The sequence below is a fragment of the Ascaphus truei genome, chromosome 13 (genome assembly GCF_040206685.1).
Source record: "Ascaphus truei isolate aAscTru1 chromosome 13, aAscTru1.hap1, whole genome shotgun sequence".
NCBI lineage: Eukaryota > Metazoa > Chordata > Amphibia > Anura > Ascaphidae > Ascaphus > Ascaphus truei.
The window spans coordinates 17,771,239-17,791,670 of NC_134495.1; the positions used below are offsets into that span (position 1 = coordinate 17,771,239).

General features: G+C 45.9%; 2 protein-coding genes across 3 annotated transcripts; one reads left to right on the forward strand and one right to left on the reverse strand.

Moving 5' to 3' along the window:
- Positions 1-293: 293 nt before the first annotated feature.
- Positions 294-3,318, reverse strand: EMC4 (ER membrane protein complex subunit 4). Of its 2 annotated transcripts, none has more exons than XM_075568722.1 (6): positions 3,176-3,318; positions 2,253-2,341; positions 1,847-1,958; positions 1,474-1,627; positions 1,121-1,281; positions 294-810 (listed from the first exon to the last, which is right to left on the reverse strand). In XM_075568722.1, the coding sequence occupies exons 2-6, from the start codon at positions 2,330-2,332 to the stop codon at positions 775-777; spliced, it is 543 nt and encodes a 180-aa protein (XP_075424837.1). In that variant the 5' UTR covers positions 2,333-2,341; positions 3,176-3,318; the 3' UTR covers positions 294-774. The 2 variants fall into 2 exon arrangements, with proteins under 2 accessions (XP_075424837.1, XP_075424838.1); XM_075568723.1 differs by having other exon boundaries at positions 3,056-3,190.
- A 5,716-nt stretch (positions 3,319-9,034) lies between these two features.
- PIP4P1 (phosphatidylinositol-4,5-bisphosphate 4-phosphatase 1) lies at positions 9,035-20,193 on the forward strand. Its single transcript, XM_075568730.1, has 7 exons — positions 9,035-9,285; positions 15,278-15,468; positions 15,587-15,693; positions 15,962-16,067; positions 16,556-16,608; positions 16,694-16,784; positions 18,055-20,193. Exons 1-7 carry the CDS (start codon positions 9,129-9,131, stop codon positions 18,196-18,198), a joined length of 849 nt encoding a protein of 282 aa, XP_075424845.1. The 5' UTR covers positions 9,035-9,128; the 3' UTR covers positions 18,199-20,193.
- The last annotated feature ends 239 nt before the right edge of the window (positions 20,194-20,432 follow it).

The window sequence follows — 20,432 nt, forward strand, 5'->3', positions numbered from 1 at the left end:
GTTGCGTTTTCTTCCCTCCCTTTGCCCCCCCCAAATACAATGTCACCGTTTGCACCTTTCATCATTTCATGAGCAAATTCATCAGGGTCTCTTGTCACCCCTCAATAATAATCCCCATCAGGTAAAGTCACTTATTACTGCATAAGATGGATACCGCATTCAGCTACCCTTGTGTTGGGCGGAGATCCACTCAGATAAAAGGACTCGCGCAAACACACAGACGTGGTAAGAATCACAGCTTATTCGTTTTGCACTATTAACTTTTTTTTTGTAACGAGACAAGCAAAAAGGAGTTGTTTTACTTAATTTATTTGTAGAAGTTTGACAACAACAAAAAAAACAACATTCCACATTTTTGCTGCCGCAGGGGCTTGCGATACTTTGCAGGCCCCTCTGGCTGCGGTGGGTTTGAAGCTGTAGTGATGACTGCAGGGAGGGAGGGTACCCACGTGTTCCCTTTCCCCACTACAACAATTGAATGTGTTCTGTATGTGTGATGATAGGAACTGTTTGTTTGAATATTGCTTTGTTTCAGGGGGGGGGGGGGGGGGGGGGGATATTACTTGGTTGCACGTGTTCTTTACTCTGTGACTAAGGTCAGAATAAAGAGTTTTATAATGACCCAGGTGTGACCTGCAGTGGAGTTGGGGGAGAGAGCGAGAAAGAACCTGAAAGGTGAAAACAAGGGAGGAATCAGACATGTAATAATTTATTAGAGGGCGACAGAAAAACAGGATCCAGGTGGGGGGAACGGTGCGTTATTTGGAGTGTCCATCACAATACGAGGCCCCCGCCGGTATATTCCATTCTCTGCAAGAAAAGGAGAGGACAGGGAAGCGACATCAGCACCTTCTAGGGCAGAGGGATGCAGAATCTGGCACCTCTAGGGCAACGAGGGCAGATCCGATGCAGTATCGGACACCTCTACGACAGGGACTACAGATGTATGTCTGAGGATGGGTAATGCTGATGTAAAGTCCGGTATCTTTAGGGCAGTGATGTGGCAGGGCCTAGCACACAAGACTGAACAGCATAGAGATACAGAACTTGGTACCTTTCAAGCCTGGATGAACACAGAAAAAGCCTCACCATGGGACCAGTGAAGAGTGGTAAGACTCACCTCTGGTGGTTCGATGAACGCTAGCCAATCAGACGCATGGGTGGGCAGAAGCCCCATCGATTGGCACTTGTAGACTGCTAATGCTAGGCCCAGGAGGTTCCCAATCAGATAGACCAATCCCTGCAGGAAGCGCTGGCCTGAGCTCTCCAGCAGTTTAAAGGCTGAAAAGTGAGAAGAGTCAGATTAACTGCAGAAGATCTCACCCAGAAACACCACACAGAATCTTAACCACACTGATGGTGATTACATTCAATAACTGGCATTGCAAGCACAGCCTGGATGGATCTCTGTGTGTCCCCAATATATACATTGTGCGACAAAGTTATAAGATGTGTACAAAAGGTGACACTCACTGGCTGGAGTTGCAAGCAGCGCCTGGATGGGTCGCCACGCCATCATACACACCATCATGATGGGGAAGATGGAGATTGTGTTGCCGGCCATGTACATGATGAACAGGTTCATGGGGATCTGTTTGAGAGGTCCTAAAGCAATGTCCCAGCAACGCTGCACACGAGAGAGAAAGAGTAAATCTGTGTACTGTCCAGACCTAGATATTCTTCATGCCCTGTTTAGTCCTAGACATGGGCATTGTTACCATGTAGTGTCCAGTCACAGGTTTGGAGCTCTGTATCTGTGTGGCTATATGTTCTCTAACCCCTTATGTCCTAGCTATACCATATTATTGCACTGCCCAGTCCTAGAGGTGGGTCAGCCTCCTCTTACCTTCTCTACCAGGATGTGGTCAGACTCCTGCACGCTGGTGTCTGGAACCTGTTTGTCTGAATATCCTACAGGATATATACTATCCTGCACACCGCCCCTCTCGCCCCGACCCCTGAATGAGGGAGATAGAAAAAGGGGAGAAAAAAAAAAAGAAGATATGGAAAACAAGACATGGTATCAAACAGCTGTGCTGCCCACAGCAGTGATAAATGGTCATACATTAAGAAGTTACATACACACACTAAGGTGTATCGTGTAATAAATATAGCCTAGACCGGTCTCTAAGTGAATCCCTCACTTCAGAGTGCAGTTACCACAACACTCGGCTCCCATATGCACCGACTCCCATCTATTTTATCCCCTGTATTTGGGCTACTTGTACTTTCCCCACATATGTCTCTCTCACCTGCACCCGCTGCCCCCGAACTCGATAGCCCACTTAAAACGCCGGCCACGGTTGACTACCAGATTGGACGGAGCGGCCATCACTGCGATCTGGGGACAGAGGTGACCGTTAACCCTTTGTCACAACAGTGACAGACATTAGACGTACAGCTCCGCAGAGCACATGTCCCTGTTCGGAGGATTTCCTGCCCCGCGAGCAGCACAACCGCTTTTCTGGGTCACGTTGTATTGTATGTGTTTATTTATATAGCGCCAAAAGTGTACTCTGCGCTTCACAAAGAATACAGTACAGGGAATTATAATACAATAAGCGTAGCAAAATCAGACAATAGGAAAGGAAATCCCTGCCACGTTCCAACACTGGGTTCCTGGCCAGGGGAATATCACCCATACAAACCACAGGCGTCACAATTTGAACAGTATATAACATTATACCGTTTATGTATAGGCAAGTGTGCATTTGCAGACCTTCACATAGCATGGTCTGTTTGTGTGTGTGTGTATATAGATAGATAGATATCCAAGGGATAGGCATACCATACATATGTAAAAATATATATTTTGTTGGCCCTACATTTTGTCTTCATCAAGGCTCAAGTGGGTAGCCAAAAGGTTGCGCCAAAAAGATAATTTTTGCATATTTATGGTGTGCCTGTTTGTTATGTTTGTACAGTACCTTATACTCTAATAGCGTATCGGTGACTGGTTATGGGTATATTCGGTGTCTGCATTTAGAATGTGTACCACATAAGCATTAGGATTCAGTTATAAACAGGAACCCTTTCCCTGCCAATTAGGCCCCACCTCCTTCCCCCCGGTAATGACAACGACAGCCCCCTGACTCCATCCCAAGGAGACCCCAAAAATGTAACACCCCAAAAGAGGGCGTCACTCTCTGGGGTAGGAGAGGCACCGGAACCTCACCTCCCGGTCTGTGCGTTTACTCTCCTGGCTTCACCTGCCGGGCGCGATGCCTCTATACTTCCGGCGCGGCGCCGGTGACGTCACCGCTCCTTCCAGACAGCCGCCATTTTTGTTTTGGGCAATGCTGCACTATATCGGACCCTAATGATTATAACTTGTGTATCCTCTCCCTCTCTCACCCTAACCCTAATAATACCAGCCTAACCATTTCCATAACATGCCAGCCTAACCATAATAATGCCAGTCTAACCATTTCCATAACATGCCAGTCTAACCTTAATAAGGCCAGCCTAACCATAATAATGCCAGTCTAACCATTTCCATAACATGCCAGTCTAACCTTAATAAGGCCAGCCTAACCCTAATAATGCCAGCCTAACCCTAACATGCCATCCTAACCCTAATAATGCCAGCCTAACCCTAACATGCCATCCTAACCCTAATAATGCCAGCCTAACTCTAACGTGCCATCCTAACCCTAACATCCCATTTTAACCTAATAATGCCAACATAACCCTTTCCATAACATGCCAGAGTAATCTAATAATGCCAGCATAACCATTTCTATAATATACCAACCTAACCCCAGTATGCCAACCTAACCCTCAATCTAACCAAGATTCTAATATACCTAATAATCCGATGTAAGGAGGAGGAATACAATCTCCCATAGAAAGAAGGAGTTAGGTACTAGGTGATACAGAGCCAGGGTGCATCCTAAGGAACTCATTGCTTTATGCCTACGCCTTCATGGACGTGTCAGCACGGTAAAACTTCACAAAGCCACTGATTCTCCCTCTTATGGAGGCTCATTAACACTACCCTGCTGGGTTGAACTCCTCTCAGCTCTTTTTGCATCCGAGCCGAGGATAATGCAGGGGAGCACTTGAGGAAATCCCTAACCTTAACCCCTAATCCCTAATATTCTGGTGATTAAATGGGGGCGGGGGAAACAGCCACAGTGCATTGTCCCATTCAGGGTCAAAGTATACTAATGGCAGTGACAGGGTTAAGGGGTCAGTCCCTCTTAGGAGCAAAGTGTACTAATGGCAGTGACATGTTTAAGGGTTAAGTCCCACCTAGGAGCAAAGTGTACTAATGGCAGTGACATTTTTAAGGGGTCAGTCCCTCCTAGAAGCAAAGTGTACTACTGGCAGTGACATGGTTAAGTGGTCGCATCTGGGTGATTGATTGATACCCACATCCGACACCTATACATGTTTTTAATTCATTTGTTAGCGTTATTATTTGAACATGGAGACCTGAGACTTGGACTGGGGTTTTATTTACTCTGGCTGCTCCCTCCTGTCTGATGTCACTGTGTATTTACCCTGATAAGGACACAGTGGGATAAAGGTAAAGAAACATTTGATTGACAAACAGTTTCCCATTCCGAGGCCCACAATAAAAATAATCTGTGCTCAATTTCAAAAGAAACAAAAGTAGCCAAATATTTGCTCTAATCATCGTTACATCTGCTTAAGGAAATCAATTAGGGCTGTTCTATAGAGTGTGCGGCCGTGCGCGCGTGCCTGTGCGAACGCGCGTGCACGTGCCGCACGCTTTTTGTGTGTATGTATATGTGGGTGTGGGCGTATGTATGTGTAATTTATTATTTATGTAAAAAAAAAAAAACACTTTGGTAAAAATAAAATATTTATTAAAATTGTGCAGACACACACATACACACACATATACATACGCATGCATGCATACACACACACACACACACACACACACATACATTTCAGTGCCGGTTGCGGCGCGAAAAGATTCTTTACCCTGTCTTCCCCACTGTCAGCCGGATGCACGCTCACTGCCGTGCGCGCGCGCGCGCAGCCCTTGTATAGAAGGGCTGACTAACCTCAGCCAATTATAAGTGCCACGCGCGCGCACGGCGTAGCGCACACGGCCACTATATAACAGCCCTTAGATTGTTAATCTCTTTAAAAAATATTTTTGGGGGTAAAAAAGCAGGGAAGGCACCAGTGTACCACTGCTTTTAAATGGTCAGTATTACAATGTTACAATGCATCATTCTTTTTTTTCTAGAAGCCTTCCTATATTTCCGGCATACATCTTGCTTAAACTCTTTAACATACAGCCCATATAACTCTACAATGTTTATTAAATATAGATAGAAACATGAGGAGGAAGTTCTTCTTCCCTGAAAGAGGAGTAGATCCATGGAACCGCTTCTTAGCAAAGGTGGAGGGGATAATACAATAGAGGAATTTTAAATTGTTTGGTACAGACATAAGGAAGAAGAAACCCAGGGATTTAGCAGGGTCTGAGGCTTCACAGCAGCTTGGACAGACCAGGTGACTTTCTATGTTTCTATGTGTGTGCAGGGTATTTCATCCGTGTCCTGGAACAGGATTACGCATTTTCTGTCTCCCTTTGCAGTTTTGACAATTCCTGTCTCCCTTGCTCAGCTGCCTGTAATTCTCCCGGTTCCAGCAGCTAGCTGCATGTGTAAAGCAACATTATTACCACATTTGCCCTTCAAACATTTCTAGTTGGTTGCCCTGACAACCTTCCAATCCTCATAGATAGAAGATTGGTTCAATCCTACTCCCCTGCCTTTATAGCAGTTAGTTGGTCCTTAGACCCTTCCTGCTAGCCACAGGAACATGTGCTTTAGAATTAACTAGCTGGCTTAGTGAGTACATGCTTCCTCCATTACACCCCTGCAAGGCCATCCTTTTTTACCGTCCCCCCATAACAGAGCACCTTCACATAGAGAAGCCCTCTCTCACCACACATTACCATCTGCAAGTACCCTTTATATTTGTTTTTGACTCCCCCATTAAAGTTGAAGAAAATAAAAGGACTCTGTGAGCTCTCAAAAGGGGAGGAGTTAAACCACTGGACTCACTCACATCCCACATGTGATCCTGGTTCCAGAAGAATCCGAGTACAGTGTAATAATAATAGTAATACTTTGTTCTTGTGTAGCTCAGCAGTATTTTCAGTGATGAACCAAGAACTTTGCAAGCTCAATGGGTCCTGCTCCGTAGAAAGATCGATGTTTTGGTGGTGGATGTGTATCGGAATAGCAGCGATTGTCTTTTTTTTTTGTCAGGATGGAGGATGGGTAAACTGTGGGATCGGTGGCCTCCTAGCCCATGTCCCTGGCTGGTTCTTTTCACGTGGATCAGGGGGCAGAGATGCTGGAAACAGGAGAAGGGGAAGGATAGGGAGCAGTGGCAGGACAATGAAGAAGGCTTTCAAGAAGTCTACAGCCAAAAGGTTATGGTGTCATATGCGGGTCTACATAGGTACATAGGTTTAGGTGTGTTACAGTTGTCAGAACGTGTGACACTTGTGTCAAGCAGTGACGCTGGTCACCGACCCAAGCTTAAGATTCACCAAAGGCAGGTTTCAGGAAACAGACTTTTCCCAAATGATCAGGAAATAGAGTATAGTAGAAAGGGGGGGGGGGGGGGGTGATCTCAGCAAGGTTGCAGGGTGCACGGAACAGGAAGGGACCCTAATTCCCTTCAGAAGTACTAACAAACCAAAAGATAGTACCAGCACTCTCTGTCTCACAGCTATAGATATAGGCGAATACCAGTGTAGGGAATATGAATAATTTAATGACACTAATAATAAACTGAAAATATAGCAACAATAGCCAATACGGCAATGCAAGAATAAATATCACCATAGCGAAAATCAAAAATTAAAGGGGGTAGAGGGGAAAGAAGGAGAAGGGGAAAAAAACATGAAAGAAAAGGAAAAAATCACAAAAATGGAAAAAGGAAAGCAAACTAGGGGGGCGACGTTTCGAGGGGTGACCTCTTCATCTGGCCCATTCCCCCTGGTCCCAAAGGGTCCCAGAGGTACTTCCCTAAGCCTTCCCTCCCCACTGTCAAATAATCCCACACTCAGCTAATGATATAAATCTAAAGTCTAAAGAGGGCAAATCACATAAGCAGATATCAAATATCAAACCCTAAATGTAAATACAAGAATATTGTAAAAGACACAGAACATATGCAGATATCAGATGTCAATCAGTGAACAAGTATAAGCAAAGCCTCTATCAACAGCTCCTGGAGCCCTGTCGAGTGCTTATGTGATGTGCCCCCTTTAGACTTTAGATGTATATCATTAGCTGAGTGTGGGATTATTTGACAGTGGGAAGGGAAGGCTTAGGGAAGTACCTCTGGGACCAGGGGGAATGGGCCAGATGAAGAGGTCACCCCTCGAAATGTCGCCCCCCTAGTTTGCTTTCCTTTTTCCATTTTTGTGATTTTTTCCTTTTATTTCATGTTTTTTTCCCCTTCTCCTTCTTTCCCCTCTACCCCTTTAATTTTTCATTTTCTCTATGGTGATATTTATTCTTGCATTGGCGTATTGGCTATTGTTGCTATATTTTCAGTTTATTATTAGTGTCATTAAATTATTCATATTCCCTACACTGGTATTCGCCTATATCTATAGCTGTGAGACAGAGAGTGCTGGTACTATCTTTTGGTTTGTTAGGAAATAGAGTATAGTTCTACACAAGTTTTATTATGATGATCTGCACGCAGGGCCGGCCTTACCTTTGTCAGGGCCCAAGGAGGCACGCCGGCAGTGGGGCCCCTCCTCCTGCAGCGTAATGACGTCACGTAACATAAAAACAGCTTCATATTCCTATAATCAAAAGGAACGACATGCCTTGGTGCCCTGTTATTTCTAGCAGAAATAGTCACTCTTAAGGCCGAGTCCCTGGTGCAGGCGCGCCCATGACGGAGCGCATGGCCTCGCACACGCCTGTCAGCCGAGCGATCGGTGGACTACAGTTCCTCACGACGGGGAGGCGTGGCCGATGACGTCACGGAGCTGGTTCGCCCTCATTGGGGGGAACCACTTACGTGACCTGACCGTCAGGAGACAAAGACAAAAAAAATTGTCTTACGAAAACCAGCCGCGCCAACGCTCACGTGCTCTATGGATGTCCCATAGACTCAATGTGTTTGATCCCGCCGCTCGCTCTAAAGATTGTCTCTTTAGATTATATGTTGATCTTTTATTCTTATTTGTTTGAGTTAATAATAGTTTGCTCTTTTATAGCGCTGCTAGCTTTACATAGCGCTTTACAGAGACATTTTTGCAGACACAGTCCCTGCCCCGTGGAGCTTACAATCTATGATTTTGGTGCCTGGGGCACAGGGAGATAAAGTGACTTGCCCAAGGTCACAAGGAGCCGACACCGGGAATTGAACCAGGCTCCCCTGCTCCAAACTCAATGCCAGTCAGTGTCTTCACTCACTGAGCCGCTCCTTCTCCCTAAGTTTATAAAGATCTCACAATACCGTGCGTAGGCAAAACACAGTTTCCATGGCAGGGACAACAGAGTTTTGCAAGATCCTTTGCAACTTACAACATCGAGTCCCATGGCCTTATTCCAAGAACGTCCTATATTTGCCGTTCTGCAAGATTGTATATTTCAGTTCCTAAATAAAGCACTCTTTAACTTTGTGCAAATTAATATTACCAGTAGGGTATCGTGAAACTAATGTGGTTATCAGTATTAGTTAAACCTTATATTGGAGTCAAATATCAAATTTTGTAAAAAATAAGGAAATATTTTGTCATACATTTTTAGAGATTACATATATTTATATATATCATGTTGTGAGGGGTTATTAAATAGCAGTGATTTGTCACCGGTTGTTGCGTTGCTTTCTCAATAAAGTTTTACAACACAAAAAAAAGGTCAGCCTCAGGTCAGTGTCACGTGAGCAGTGTATTATTTTCAAGAGGTGGGGGGAGCAAGTGATGCCACGCGGCCCCGCCCTCTCTCCCAGCGCATGCGCAGCTTCGCGCGCTCCCCCCGCGCATGCGCAGCGTGGGGACTCTGGCCCTCCTCCCGCCGCGCAGCCGCAGTGTGAGGTGCGTCAGCAGACAGCGAAGCAGCAGCTGGTAAGCGGAGCCGGTGCGAGGAGGGAGCGCGCGGGACATGGCGGACGGAGAGCGCTCCCCGCTCCTCTCGGACCTGAGCGATGGGGGAGGGATGGGGTCAGCACCGGGGCCCGGTGCCCCCTCTCCGGGGAGCGCCCTCCCTTCAGCCCCTCCGTACGGCGGCCCGGGCCCCGCCCCCATCAACAAACCGCAGGGTAAGTGCTCCGCCCCCCTTTCTATCACTTATTCATGAGGCAAGTCCCACCTACTCAGCGGGATCCCAGCCAATGGCAAAGGAGCGTGGTGGTTTTTTTGCAGGGAGAATCCGCCTGGGGTGGGCGGGGTTATGAGATGGTGAGCACTGATTGGCTGGGGGAGGGAGGTGGTCAGTGAAGCTGCTGATGGGCTGGGCACGTGGGGTGTGGATCACATGTTTACATGGTCATTGCAGATCTAATGAGGGGATCTATTTTATTATGATTCATTTTTTTGATTTTCATTTATTATCATTTATCTTATGATGATTTTCATTTATTTAATTTATTTTATCATTTATCTTATGATGATTTTCATTTATTTTTGCTATTGTTCTCACAATATTTTACCATTGTATTTTGCAACAGCCAGCTAACTGGAACTTGACAGGAGAAACATCCATCATTTAAAATAAAATAAATGTGATCTAGAATGTAGGTGGAAAAGCATCTAACCGCTGTATAGTTTTACTGAGCATAACCTCTGCTGCCAGGCGGGCTGCAACTCCTTTGTACCCTCATCTGGCAGTGGAAGGGTTAAGGGATTTTTCTAATTTATATAACTCCAGTCGAAATACAGCACACAGGAAATGCTGTGTGTGTGTGTATATATGTATGTGTGTATGTATGTGTATATATATGTGTTTTAAACGCCTGTGACGGGAGACGCGCTTAATAACACATTTATATTTCGTGGGTCCTGATTGAGCAGAACAGGTTGAGCAAAATAAACTGAGATTTATTCCCTTGATAGGCAAACACATGACAACTGCAGAATAAACTTAATAATTACACTCACAGGTAGAGAAACAGAGGATAATGTCCAGAAAGGTGCAAAACACCAGGAGATTGTCTTTTAAAATGTAGTCCTTTTGCAAGGGCACAAATTGCCAGCCCCAATCCTTCTGTGAATGTGCAAAGTCTTTTCTGGTTCTTTATGGGTTCGGTCTGGAATCCCCAGGGCTACCGAAATCCTGAAGCAGGGCTAGTTTCCTTGTTGCGATGTTTTTTAACCCCTTGCATTCTGGAATCGTAGCCGCTGTACTTAGGTCTTATCCGCTTGAAGAAATCAGGTAACAACAGCAGGAACAACAACAACACAAAAAAAAAATATATATATATATATATACACATACACATACACATACACATACACACACACGTAGAGGTATCAGTACCGTGTTAGCCGAGCTTCAATAATCAAAAAATAAATAGATGATACCGTTCTGTGGCTAACGAAATGCTTTTATTTGTGCGAGCTTTCGAGATACACTGATCTTTTCTTCCGGCGATGTTACAATGAATGAAGCAAGCAAAGGGAATACTTAAAAACAGTGTCTAGTATGTATATATATATGTATGTATATATATATATATATATATATATATATATATATATATATATATATATATATATATATATATAGCCTGCATTACTTCAATCACTATTTATTAAATATAGACTGACCCTGACGTGGATCTATATTTAATAAATAGCTATTGCACTAATACAGGTGTTAGTCCTTCATATATTTGACACACAGGTGGAGTATCATTTACGTCAACTTTGGAAACTGTAGCTGAACGGAGCTTGACCGCGGTCCGATTGCTGCTCCCCTACGCCCCAAAACTCAGTAGACTAATTTCCTATAAGGATTAACACAGCGGGGGTCCCTGCTTCTGAATGGGACTCCTGCTGCGTTAATCCTACCGGGCCGCACCGGTGTGGAAGAGCTGCGCAGAGAGAAGCTGTCCCGGTCTCGGTCACGTGACGTGAAATTAATGTTGTTGAGCTCCGGAGACCCCCTTCCTATGTACCAAAAATAAAAACGGTGTGATCACCTGTACGAGTTGTGCAGGGAGACGCAGAGTTAATCCTTATGGGAAATTCACCCTGTTGGGCCGCGGCCCACCCGGTCCAAGTAACGCACAGGGTGAACTTCGTGGCCCATCTGTACTACTCTTGTGACCATCCCAAAGTAGTGTGTGTGTGTGTGTGTGTGTGTGTGTGTGTGTGTGTGTACATACATACAATCTTCAGTCCTTGTCTCCTCATTGCTGGATGAATAGTTCCTCCAAGGACCTTCCAGGTACTGCGGTTGCAGACACACACACACACACACACACACACACACACACACACACACACACACACACACACACACACACACACACACACACACACACACACACACACACACACACACACACACACACTCTCTCTGCTCCTAGTCCATGGTAAGACCCACTGCTTTCTGTTTTGCAAATACCGAAAGAAGAAAAGAACTAGAACACTTCAATGTTTTTTGGGAAAATCGGATTTGTAGCCAAAAAAATAAACTGCCGTTTGTACCAGTAAATATACTGTAAGCCTGTCACGGGACACCAGGTATTTACACTTTTTTTACCAGGATCATTTGCTGAGCTAAACAAGTTAGCAAAACAAATTGTCATTTATTTCATTGAAACAGACGTACACACAGTGGATTACAAAATACAGAAGAAAAACACACTTACTGGGGGTCTGGGCTACACAACAAACCTTTCCTAGGTGAAATCAAAGGTAAAACAAAGTCTTTAGGTTGACCGGGACTTGTCCTGGAACTCAAATCGGCATGAAGTTACTGACGCCACCACTGTATCTGCTCCGGAGCTGCCAAAATCCTGTGACCGGGAGATGGTACCAAACGCCCTGGTACTCTTTTCGACTTGCGTTCCCAGCCGCGACCGCTACGTTCTCTTTTCAGAACTTGGCCCCGGAAAAAGTGGGACTTAGAAAATTTCTCGCCTTGAAATTTCTCAAGTCGACTCGCTGGTATTTCTCTCAGAGCATTATATATATATATCCAGTGTTCGACAAACCAATACATTTGCACGCCCCGGGCGAGTGGATTTAAGATCGTGGCGAGCTCCTATTGGCCCAAGTAGCACACGTTTGGTACTAGGTGGCGAGTAGATTTTTTTGTTCGGCGAGTAGATTTTTTGGTGATTTGTCGACCACTGTATATATCTATATCTATAGCCAATAAAGAATATCACTTGTGAGCACATTCACATGTCTTAGACAGGTCTGCAACCCTGCCTTTCAACCATTATCACCTAGCATACAGTGTTTCCACTGCAGCAAGGGATACTAGGAAATGACATGCAAATATCTTGCATCAAACGGGCAATGGATGGAAGGGAAGTAAACATAATTATGCCCCTTTACAAAGCATTAGTAAGACCACACCTTGAATATGGAGTACAATTTTGGGCACCAATCCTAAGAAAAAACATTATGAAACTAGAGAGAGTGCAGAGAAGAGCCACCAAATTAATAAAGGGGATGGACATTCTAACTTATGAGGAGAGGCTAGCTAAATTAGATTTATTTACATTAGAAAAGAGGCGTCTAAGAGGGGATATGATAACTATATACAAATATATTCAGGGACAATACAAGGAGCTTTCAAAAGAACTATTCATCCCACGGGCAGTACAAAGGACTCGGGGCCATCCCTTAAGGTTGGAGGAAAGGAAATTTCACCAGCAACAAAGGAAAGGGTTCTTTACAGTAAGGGCAGTTAAAATGTGGAATTCATTACCCATGGAGACTGTGATGGCAGATACAATAGATTTGTTCAAAAAAAAGGTTGGACATCTTTTTAGATGGGAAAGGTATACAGGGATATACCAAATAAGTATACATGGGAAGGATGTTGATCTAGGGATTAATCCGATTGCCAATTCTTGGAGTCAGGAAGGAATTAATTGTTCCCCTTAATGGGGTTTTTTGTTTGCCTTCCTCTGGATCAATAAGTATAGATATAGGATAAAGTATCTGTTGTCTAAATTTAGCATAGGTTGAACTTGATGGACGGAAGTCTTTTTTCAACCTCATCTACTATGTAACTATGTAACTATGTAAATGAGCACACAATGTGTCACCTTTTGCCTGGAATATCCATTCACATGGAGCCCATTTAAGCAGACGCATCGCTGTTCACATAGCTTTTAAGCACAGCATGGGACTAGCAAAGCAAATATATATATATATATATATATATATATATATATATATATATATATATATATATATATTACACTCAAAAATAGCAATACAGTAGAAAACATCTGTTTTATAGCAGTGGACGTGTGCGTTGAGATCAATAAACTGGTAAATCTATGTAATGCAGTGTTGATGGGTTGATAAAACTCTTGGGTGGTATATAAAGCTGAACACGCTGTTTGATGACACTGGGGAGTGACTGTGACTTTTGACCCGGCATCGGGTCTCAAAGAGCATCTTTCTGTGCAGTGACTGTTCTGTCCGCTCATAAACTTCAAGAGCAAAGCTCATTAGGTTTGCGACTTGCGATTCCCTTTAATGCTCAGGGCGTGTGTACATGCACAATTCTTCCTATAAAACCAGGCACTTCCTGATTGGGACGCTGCTCTATTTATTTAGATCTGTAAACAGTTGCCTTTCATGTGTCAGTCAGCGTTGTCATATTTTTGGATGTTATAGTTTTGGGGTTTCACGCCTCTTGTACTGCGCTGTGACACATCTTGGCACCTTGTAAAGAATAATAACCTATCCGTGCTTGAATAATCCCTGCATCCAGTGCTATAAGAAGAGGCTGTACATGGACATGTCGTTCTAGTGGTGAATTCACTTTGCCGTGCATGTCTTGTTAGATGTGTTTTGTGTGTTGCAGGCCTCACCAAGTATAAAGGATATATACAACCAGGACTGGCAGGTAGTACGAATCCAATGATGTGCTCCAATCAGTGAAGAAATCGTTACATGGAATAAAAACAAACAAAATACATAGCATAATACAGTATTGGATTCGTACTACCTGCCTGTCCTGGTTGTATATATCCTTTATATTTGTATTCTAACTATATGTGTTGGACGCCAGAGATATAAACACTTTTTCACCCACTTGTTCCTCTGACCTGGGGGTCGGAGTTATATCACAGGCAGCCACATAGCACACACCTTTAGTGATTACCACTTATATTCTTAGATTTAGCACTACCTCACTCTGTTTTTCCTAGGCCTCACCAAGTGTTAAATGCCATATAAAAACCTAACCAATCCCCCACATTTTCCTACATCCAGAACATCATTTTCTGAATTGGATCCTTTCAAGGATAGGTGCTATTGTACCGTTTTTCCAAATGCTGTCATTTTGCGTCTCTTCTAATCTCCAGTTTTGTGTTACAGTGACTGGTGCTTGTAGAAGCCAGTTTTTCTGATATTACACTCACAATCACACTTTATTCTCTCCTAAATCTGTCTCGGCGTCACTCCTGCTGTAATCCCTCTCCTGGCTTCCTATTAAATCCCATATTACTTACAAAATTCTCCTCACTTTTAAAGCTATACGTTCCTCCGCTCCTCCTTAAATCGCAGCTCTAATTTCTTGCTGTACACCTGCCTGACTCTTGTCTTCTGCTCAAGGATATCTTCTGTGTACCCCTTTTGTATATAAAGCCCCCTCTCGCCTAAAACCTTTCTCACTGCCCCACACCTGGAATGCCCTTCCCTTCAATATCTCACAAGCAACCTCTCTCCTTACTATTAAGGCCCACCTTAAAACACACCTCCCCTTTATTTAAGCATTTGGGTAGCTCCCTCGGCTAGCACTATGCATCTACCATGACCCATTGCAGACGCACTCAACATAACACCCTCCTACTGTGTAAGTTCTCCCTACTTACTACTTAGACTGTAAGCTCTTTGGGTCAGGGACTCCTTTTCCTAATGTTACTTTTATGTCTGAAGTGTTTATTCATATTATGTTATATTATTATGTCACATGTATTACTGCTGTGATGCGCTATGTACATCGATGGCTCTATACACATAACATACATTATTCTTTCACTCTAAACTCTCTCTTTGTCCCTCTCTGTTTGGTATCTCTGTTTTCTTTTCCTAAACTGTCTCTCCCCTCCCCAGGTTTCCCGGTGTTCCCGACCGGCCACGGTTCGGTACTCGCCGGTGAGGACCCCCCTCCTTACTCCCCCCTGACGAGCCCGGAAAGCGGCACGGCGCCCATGATAACCTGCAGAGTGTGCCAGTCGCTCATCAACGTAGAGGGTAAAATGCACCAACACGTGGTCAAGTGTGGAGTGTGTAACGAAGCCACGGTGAGGGGGGCAAGAGATCATGGGAGGGGGGCAAGAGATCATCGGAGGGGAGGGGGGAAAGATCTCACTAATGGGTTCTGGACTGATCGTGCCTTTCCTGTCTCCCCTTTCATTGTAGCCCATAAAGAATGCCCCCCCTGGGAAGAAATATGTACGCTGCCCCTGTAACTGTCTGCTCATCTGTAAGGTCACGTCTCAGAGGATAGCCTGCCCCAGGCCATACTGGTGAGTGCTGAGGGCCCTGGGGAGGGTAATTGGGGGCTGTGTGGCGAGGGTCGGTGGGTTATCGTGGTATTAAGGAGGCTGGGGGGGCCAGGGAGTTATGGGAGATGTTGAATGAGTCCGACAAATGATGTGCAGTATTAAAGAGTGTTTTGAATGTTCTGATTTGTAAGTGACTGGTCCGCGCTATGTAATGACGGGCTGCTAGTGGGCTGACTGGGAAACACTTGGAATTGATAGATGGTTAGTAACAGGTCTCTGTTCTCACCAGTAAGCGAGTCATTAACCTGGGTCCTGTGCACGCCGGGCCCCTGAGCCCCGAACCGCAGCCTGTGGGGGTGCGAGTTATCTGCGGACACTGCAAGAACACTTTCCTGGTAACAGGGTCGTCACTGGGGGAGGCTTTGTATGGCACACACTGTCCCCCTTTCTCTCCTGACTTGTTCTTTCTTCTCTCTCCCCTGTTCTCTTTTCTCAGCTCAATAATAAATCACATATTTATCTCTCTCTCTCCCTTCTCTTCCCCTCTCTCTTTCTCTCTCTCTCTCTCTCTCTCTCTCTCTCTCTCTCTCTCTCTCTCTCTCTCTCTCTCTCTCTCTCTCTCTTTCTCTCTTTCTCTCTCTTTCTCTCTTTCTCTCTCTCTTTCTTTCTCTCTCTCTCTTCCCCTCTCTCTCTTCCCCTCTCTCTCTTCCCCGCTCTCTCTTCCCCGCTCTCTCTTCCCCGCTCTCTCTTCCCCGCTCTCTCTTCCCCGCTCTTTCTTCCCCTCTCTCTCCTTGCTGCCCCAATGATTTACTCTTTATTTCTCTCCCTCTTTTTCATAAAGTTGTTTTTCTTTCTCCCTAACCCTTCACGTCTCTCTTCCCAGTGGACGGAGTTTACAGACCGGACCTTGGCCCGCTGCCCGCACTGTCGCAAAGTGTAAGTATTGTGGGTTGGGGAGGTGCCTCCCATCGGGTGCAGGCTTGGAGAGGTCTGTCTGACCCCCTGTGTATTTTCCTCTCAGCTCCTCCATCGGGCTGCGGTATCCACGGAAGAGATGTGTGTGTTGCTTCTTCCTGGGGCTGCTCCTGGCTGTGGGTGCAGCAGGACTTGTGGTGAGTGGGTCCAGTACATATTGCACAGAACCAAACCCGCACCACACACCACAGCCTTGCTGTGCTATTTACCAGAACCAAACCCACACCGTACACCACAACCTTCCTGTGCTATTTACCAGAACCAAACCCACACCGTACACCACAACCTTCCTGTGCTATTTACCAGAACCAAACCCACACCGTACACCACAACCTTCCTGTGCTATTTACCAGAACCAAACCCACATCACAACCTTCCCCTTCTTCTTACCAAATCCACACCGCACACCACAACCTTCCCCTGCTTCTTACCAAATCCACACCGCACACCACAACCTTCCCCTGCTTCTTACCAAATCCACACCGCACACCACAACCTTCCCCTGCTTCTTACCAAATCCACACCGCACACCACAACCTTCACTGCTTCTTACCAAATCCACACCGCACACCACAACCTTCACTGCTTCTTACCAAATCCACACCGCACACCACAACCTTCACTGCTTCTTACCAAATCCACACCGCACACCACAACCTTCACTGCTTCTTACCAAATCCACACCGCACACCACAACCTTCACTGCTTCTTACCAAATCCACACAGCACACCACAACCTTCACTGCTTCTTACCAAATCCACACCGCACACCACAACCTTCACTGCTTCTTACCAAATCCACACCGCACACCACAACCTTCACTGCTTCTTACCAAATCCACACCGCACACCACAACCTTCACTGCTTCTTACCAAATCCACACCGCACACCACAACCTTCACTGCTTCTTACCAAATCCACACCGCACACCACAACCTTCACTGCTTCTTACCAAATCCACACCGCACACCACAACCTTCACTGCTTCTTACCAAATCAACACCGCACACCACAACCTTCACTGCTTCTTACCAAATCCACACCGCACACCACAACCTTCACTGCTTCTTACCAAATCCACACCGCACACCACAACCTTCACTGCTTCTTACCAAATCCACACCGCACACCACAACCTTCACTGCTTCTTACCAAATACACACCGCACACCACAACCTTCACTGCTTCTTACCAAATCCACACCGCACACCACAACCTTCACTGCTTCTTACCAAATCCACACCGCACACCACAACCTTCATTGCTTCTTACCAAATCCACACCGCACACCACAACCTTCACTGCTTCTTACCAAATCCACACCGCACACCACAACCTTCCTGTGCTATATACCAGAACCAAACCCACAGCGTTTATGTGACCACCCTCCTCTCCCTCTCTCCCAGGCGGGCACGTGGCACCTGGCACAGAGATTTGGTGGGATCTACGCCTCCTGGGCGCTGCTGCTGCTGGTGGCACTGGTGTGTTTGGGCCGCGCCATCTACTGGGCCTGCATTAGGGTCAGTCACCCCGTCCAGAGCTTCTCGTGAGCCCGTCCGGATCCGTCTCCCCCTCTTTCCTCCCTTGTGGTGGCCGGAAAGGCAAGTTACTACGTGAATGCACCAGGACGGAGCTTAAGCAGCGGATCGTGGCCAGGGGAATTGATTCTCGCTGCAGTATAAATCAGTGCCGAGTATGGTTTATACACTCCCCAACCCCCTGCCGATATATTTACTGCTGCCCACAGCTCCCCTTTAACCCCTTCAAGGCCACGGCGGGCTGCAGTGCATCCCTAACGTGTAAGCGGGCAGCAGGGGGCACTACAGAGTCAGCATGTTGTAGATAATTTCAGGACAATGTGTATCCCGAGGAGCAGCTGTGGAAGTGTGCGCATATACTCGGCATCATTATACAGCGCGGCAGCGGCATTCTTTTCAGGGGAGCAAGAAACTCATCCTGGCAGAGGTGTCCCTCGGCTCTTCAGAAATATGGGGTAGTACGCTGGTGCTGGGAGGGGGGGGGGGTGGTAGTCCGCTCCTTCAAATTCCTTTTCTGTGTCTCTTCGCGCTCTTCGATTCCTGTGTACTGCAGTGTCGCACCTTAACCCCCACACTGCTGGGGAGACCTAGAGCATCTATCCTACCCCCTCCCCCTCTGCTAGGGTCCAGGAGAGGGTTATTCCTTCACCCTAACTGGAGAAGCCTTCAGAATGCTTTTTTTTAAAGAAAAATATCATGTGCATTGTAAAAGCCGAATTAAATGATATGTCATTCCCTCCCCCCTCCCCCCCTTTGCATCCAGTTTTTGTCATTTGACATGGCGAATATCAGAGGCCGCAGGACGCCGGGACTCATCGCTAATCCTTCCGCTTCTCCTGCCCACTTTCCAGTCTTCCTCACCCGTCGTTTAAGACAGCAAAAGTGAGGGAGGGAAAGAACAGCTTTGTGAATGCTCCTGGAGAAGCGGAGGTGAATCCCAGCGCCCTGCAGCCTCTCTGGATACGGTTCAACAGAAGACATCACCAATTAAAGATGGCTGCCCCCTTGCTTTCTGTTGAGGGTGGAGTCTGCCTTTTACCTCTTTGCTGTTGACCATGCCAGCAGCCGAGGATAACCCCGACCCCCCCCCCCCCTCCACCCTTCCCACCTCAGCTGAACAAAAGCAGTGTGGGGAGGGTTTTGGGGGTGCTCATTGGAACACGGGAATTTTAACCCCTTACCCTCCGTCTAATCCTGCAAAGCGCTGCTACATTTTAGGACGATATAAAAACTGTGAGTGGCAACGCTTTGTGTCCAAGCGTTTAAATGGCGCGCCTGATTATTCTCTTCGTCGTCTAGCATGGGGAGAATTTTTGCTTTGTTCCCCCATCATCCCCCCGCTCGCCCGCCATGTTTTCTGCAACGCATTGCAAAGCAATAACTAGATATCATTTAGAGTGGCGCAGCAGGCCGAAAAATATCCGACAATTGAAAAAGACAGAAAGAGGACATTGGGATTTCCGAAGATGCAATTGTTTTAATCCGTCTTAAGTTTTTTTTTTTGCTGTTTTTATCTTCGGCGCGTCGTCAAGGGTCCACCATGTTTGTTTTTGTTTGTGTCGCTGTACAGAATTGGAACCAAGTTGTAAATACTCTTTATTTTTCTCCCCTTTAGCTGCTGTCCCTTCAACAAATCTCATGAACTTGAATATATAGGTTTTATGTTTTTTCCCTTATTTTTAATTTTTCTTTGCTACTCGTCTGCAGAGCGTTGCCCCTTAGCTCAGGGGATCTCAAAACCCCCCAGGAGGTCAGGATTTAAGGATATTCTAGCCTGAGCACAGGTGACTGTCTTTGACTGGGTCACTGATAGCCACCTGTGCGGAAGCTGGACTATCCTTAAAACCTGACCTGTTGAGGGGTCTTGAGGACTGGAGCTGAGAACCCCTGCCTTACTGGAAGGATGCCAGTTGGGTAGATGTGCAATGCATTAAACTCAAGTGCGTGTAATCAGTTTTACAGAAAATTCCACGGCGTGGGGTGCTAAATAAACCACTAACGACAAAGCATTTTGTGTTGACTACATTTATCTTGCGGCCCTGACGTGTCTGTTATTAACAAGAGGACTTGCATCGTGGCGTGTTTGTCCATCACTGGTTAGACTAGGGTTAGCCAACAGCAGCCCTCAAGGTTTTCAGGATATCCCAGGTCCAGCATAGGTGGTACAGTCTTTGACTGAGCCACCTGTGCTGAAGCAGGGATATCCTGAAAACCAGCTCTTGAGGACTGGAGTTGACCACCACTGG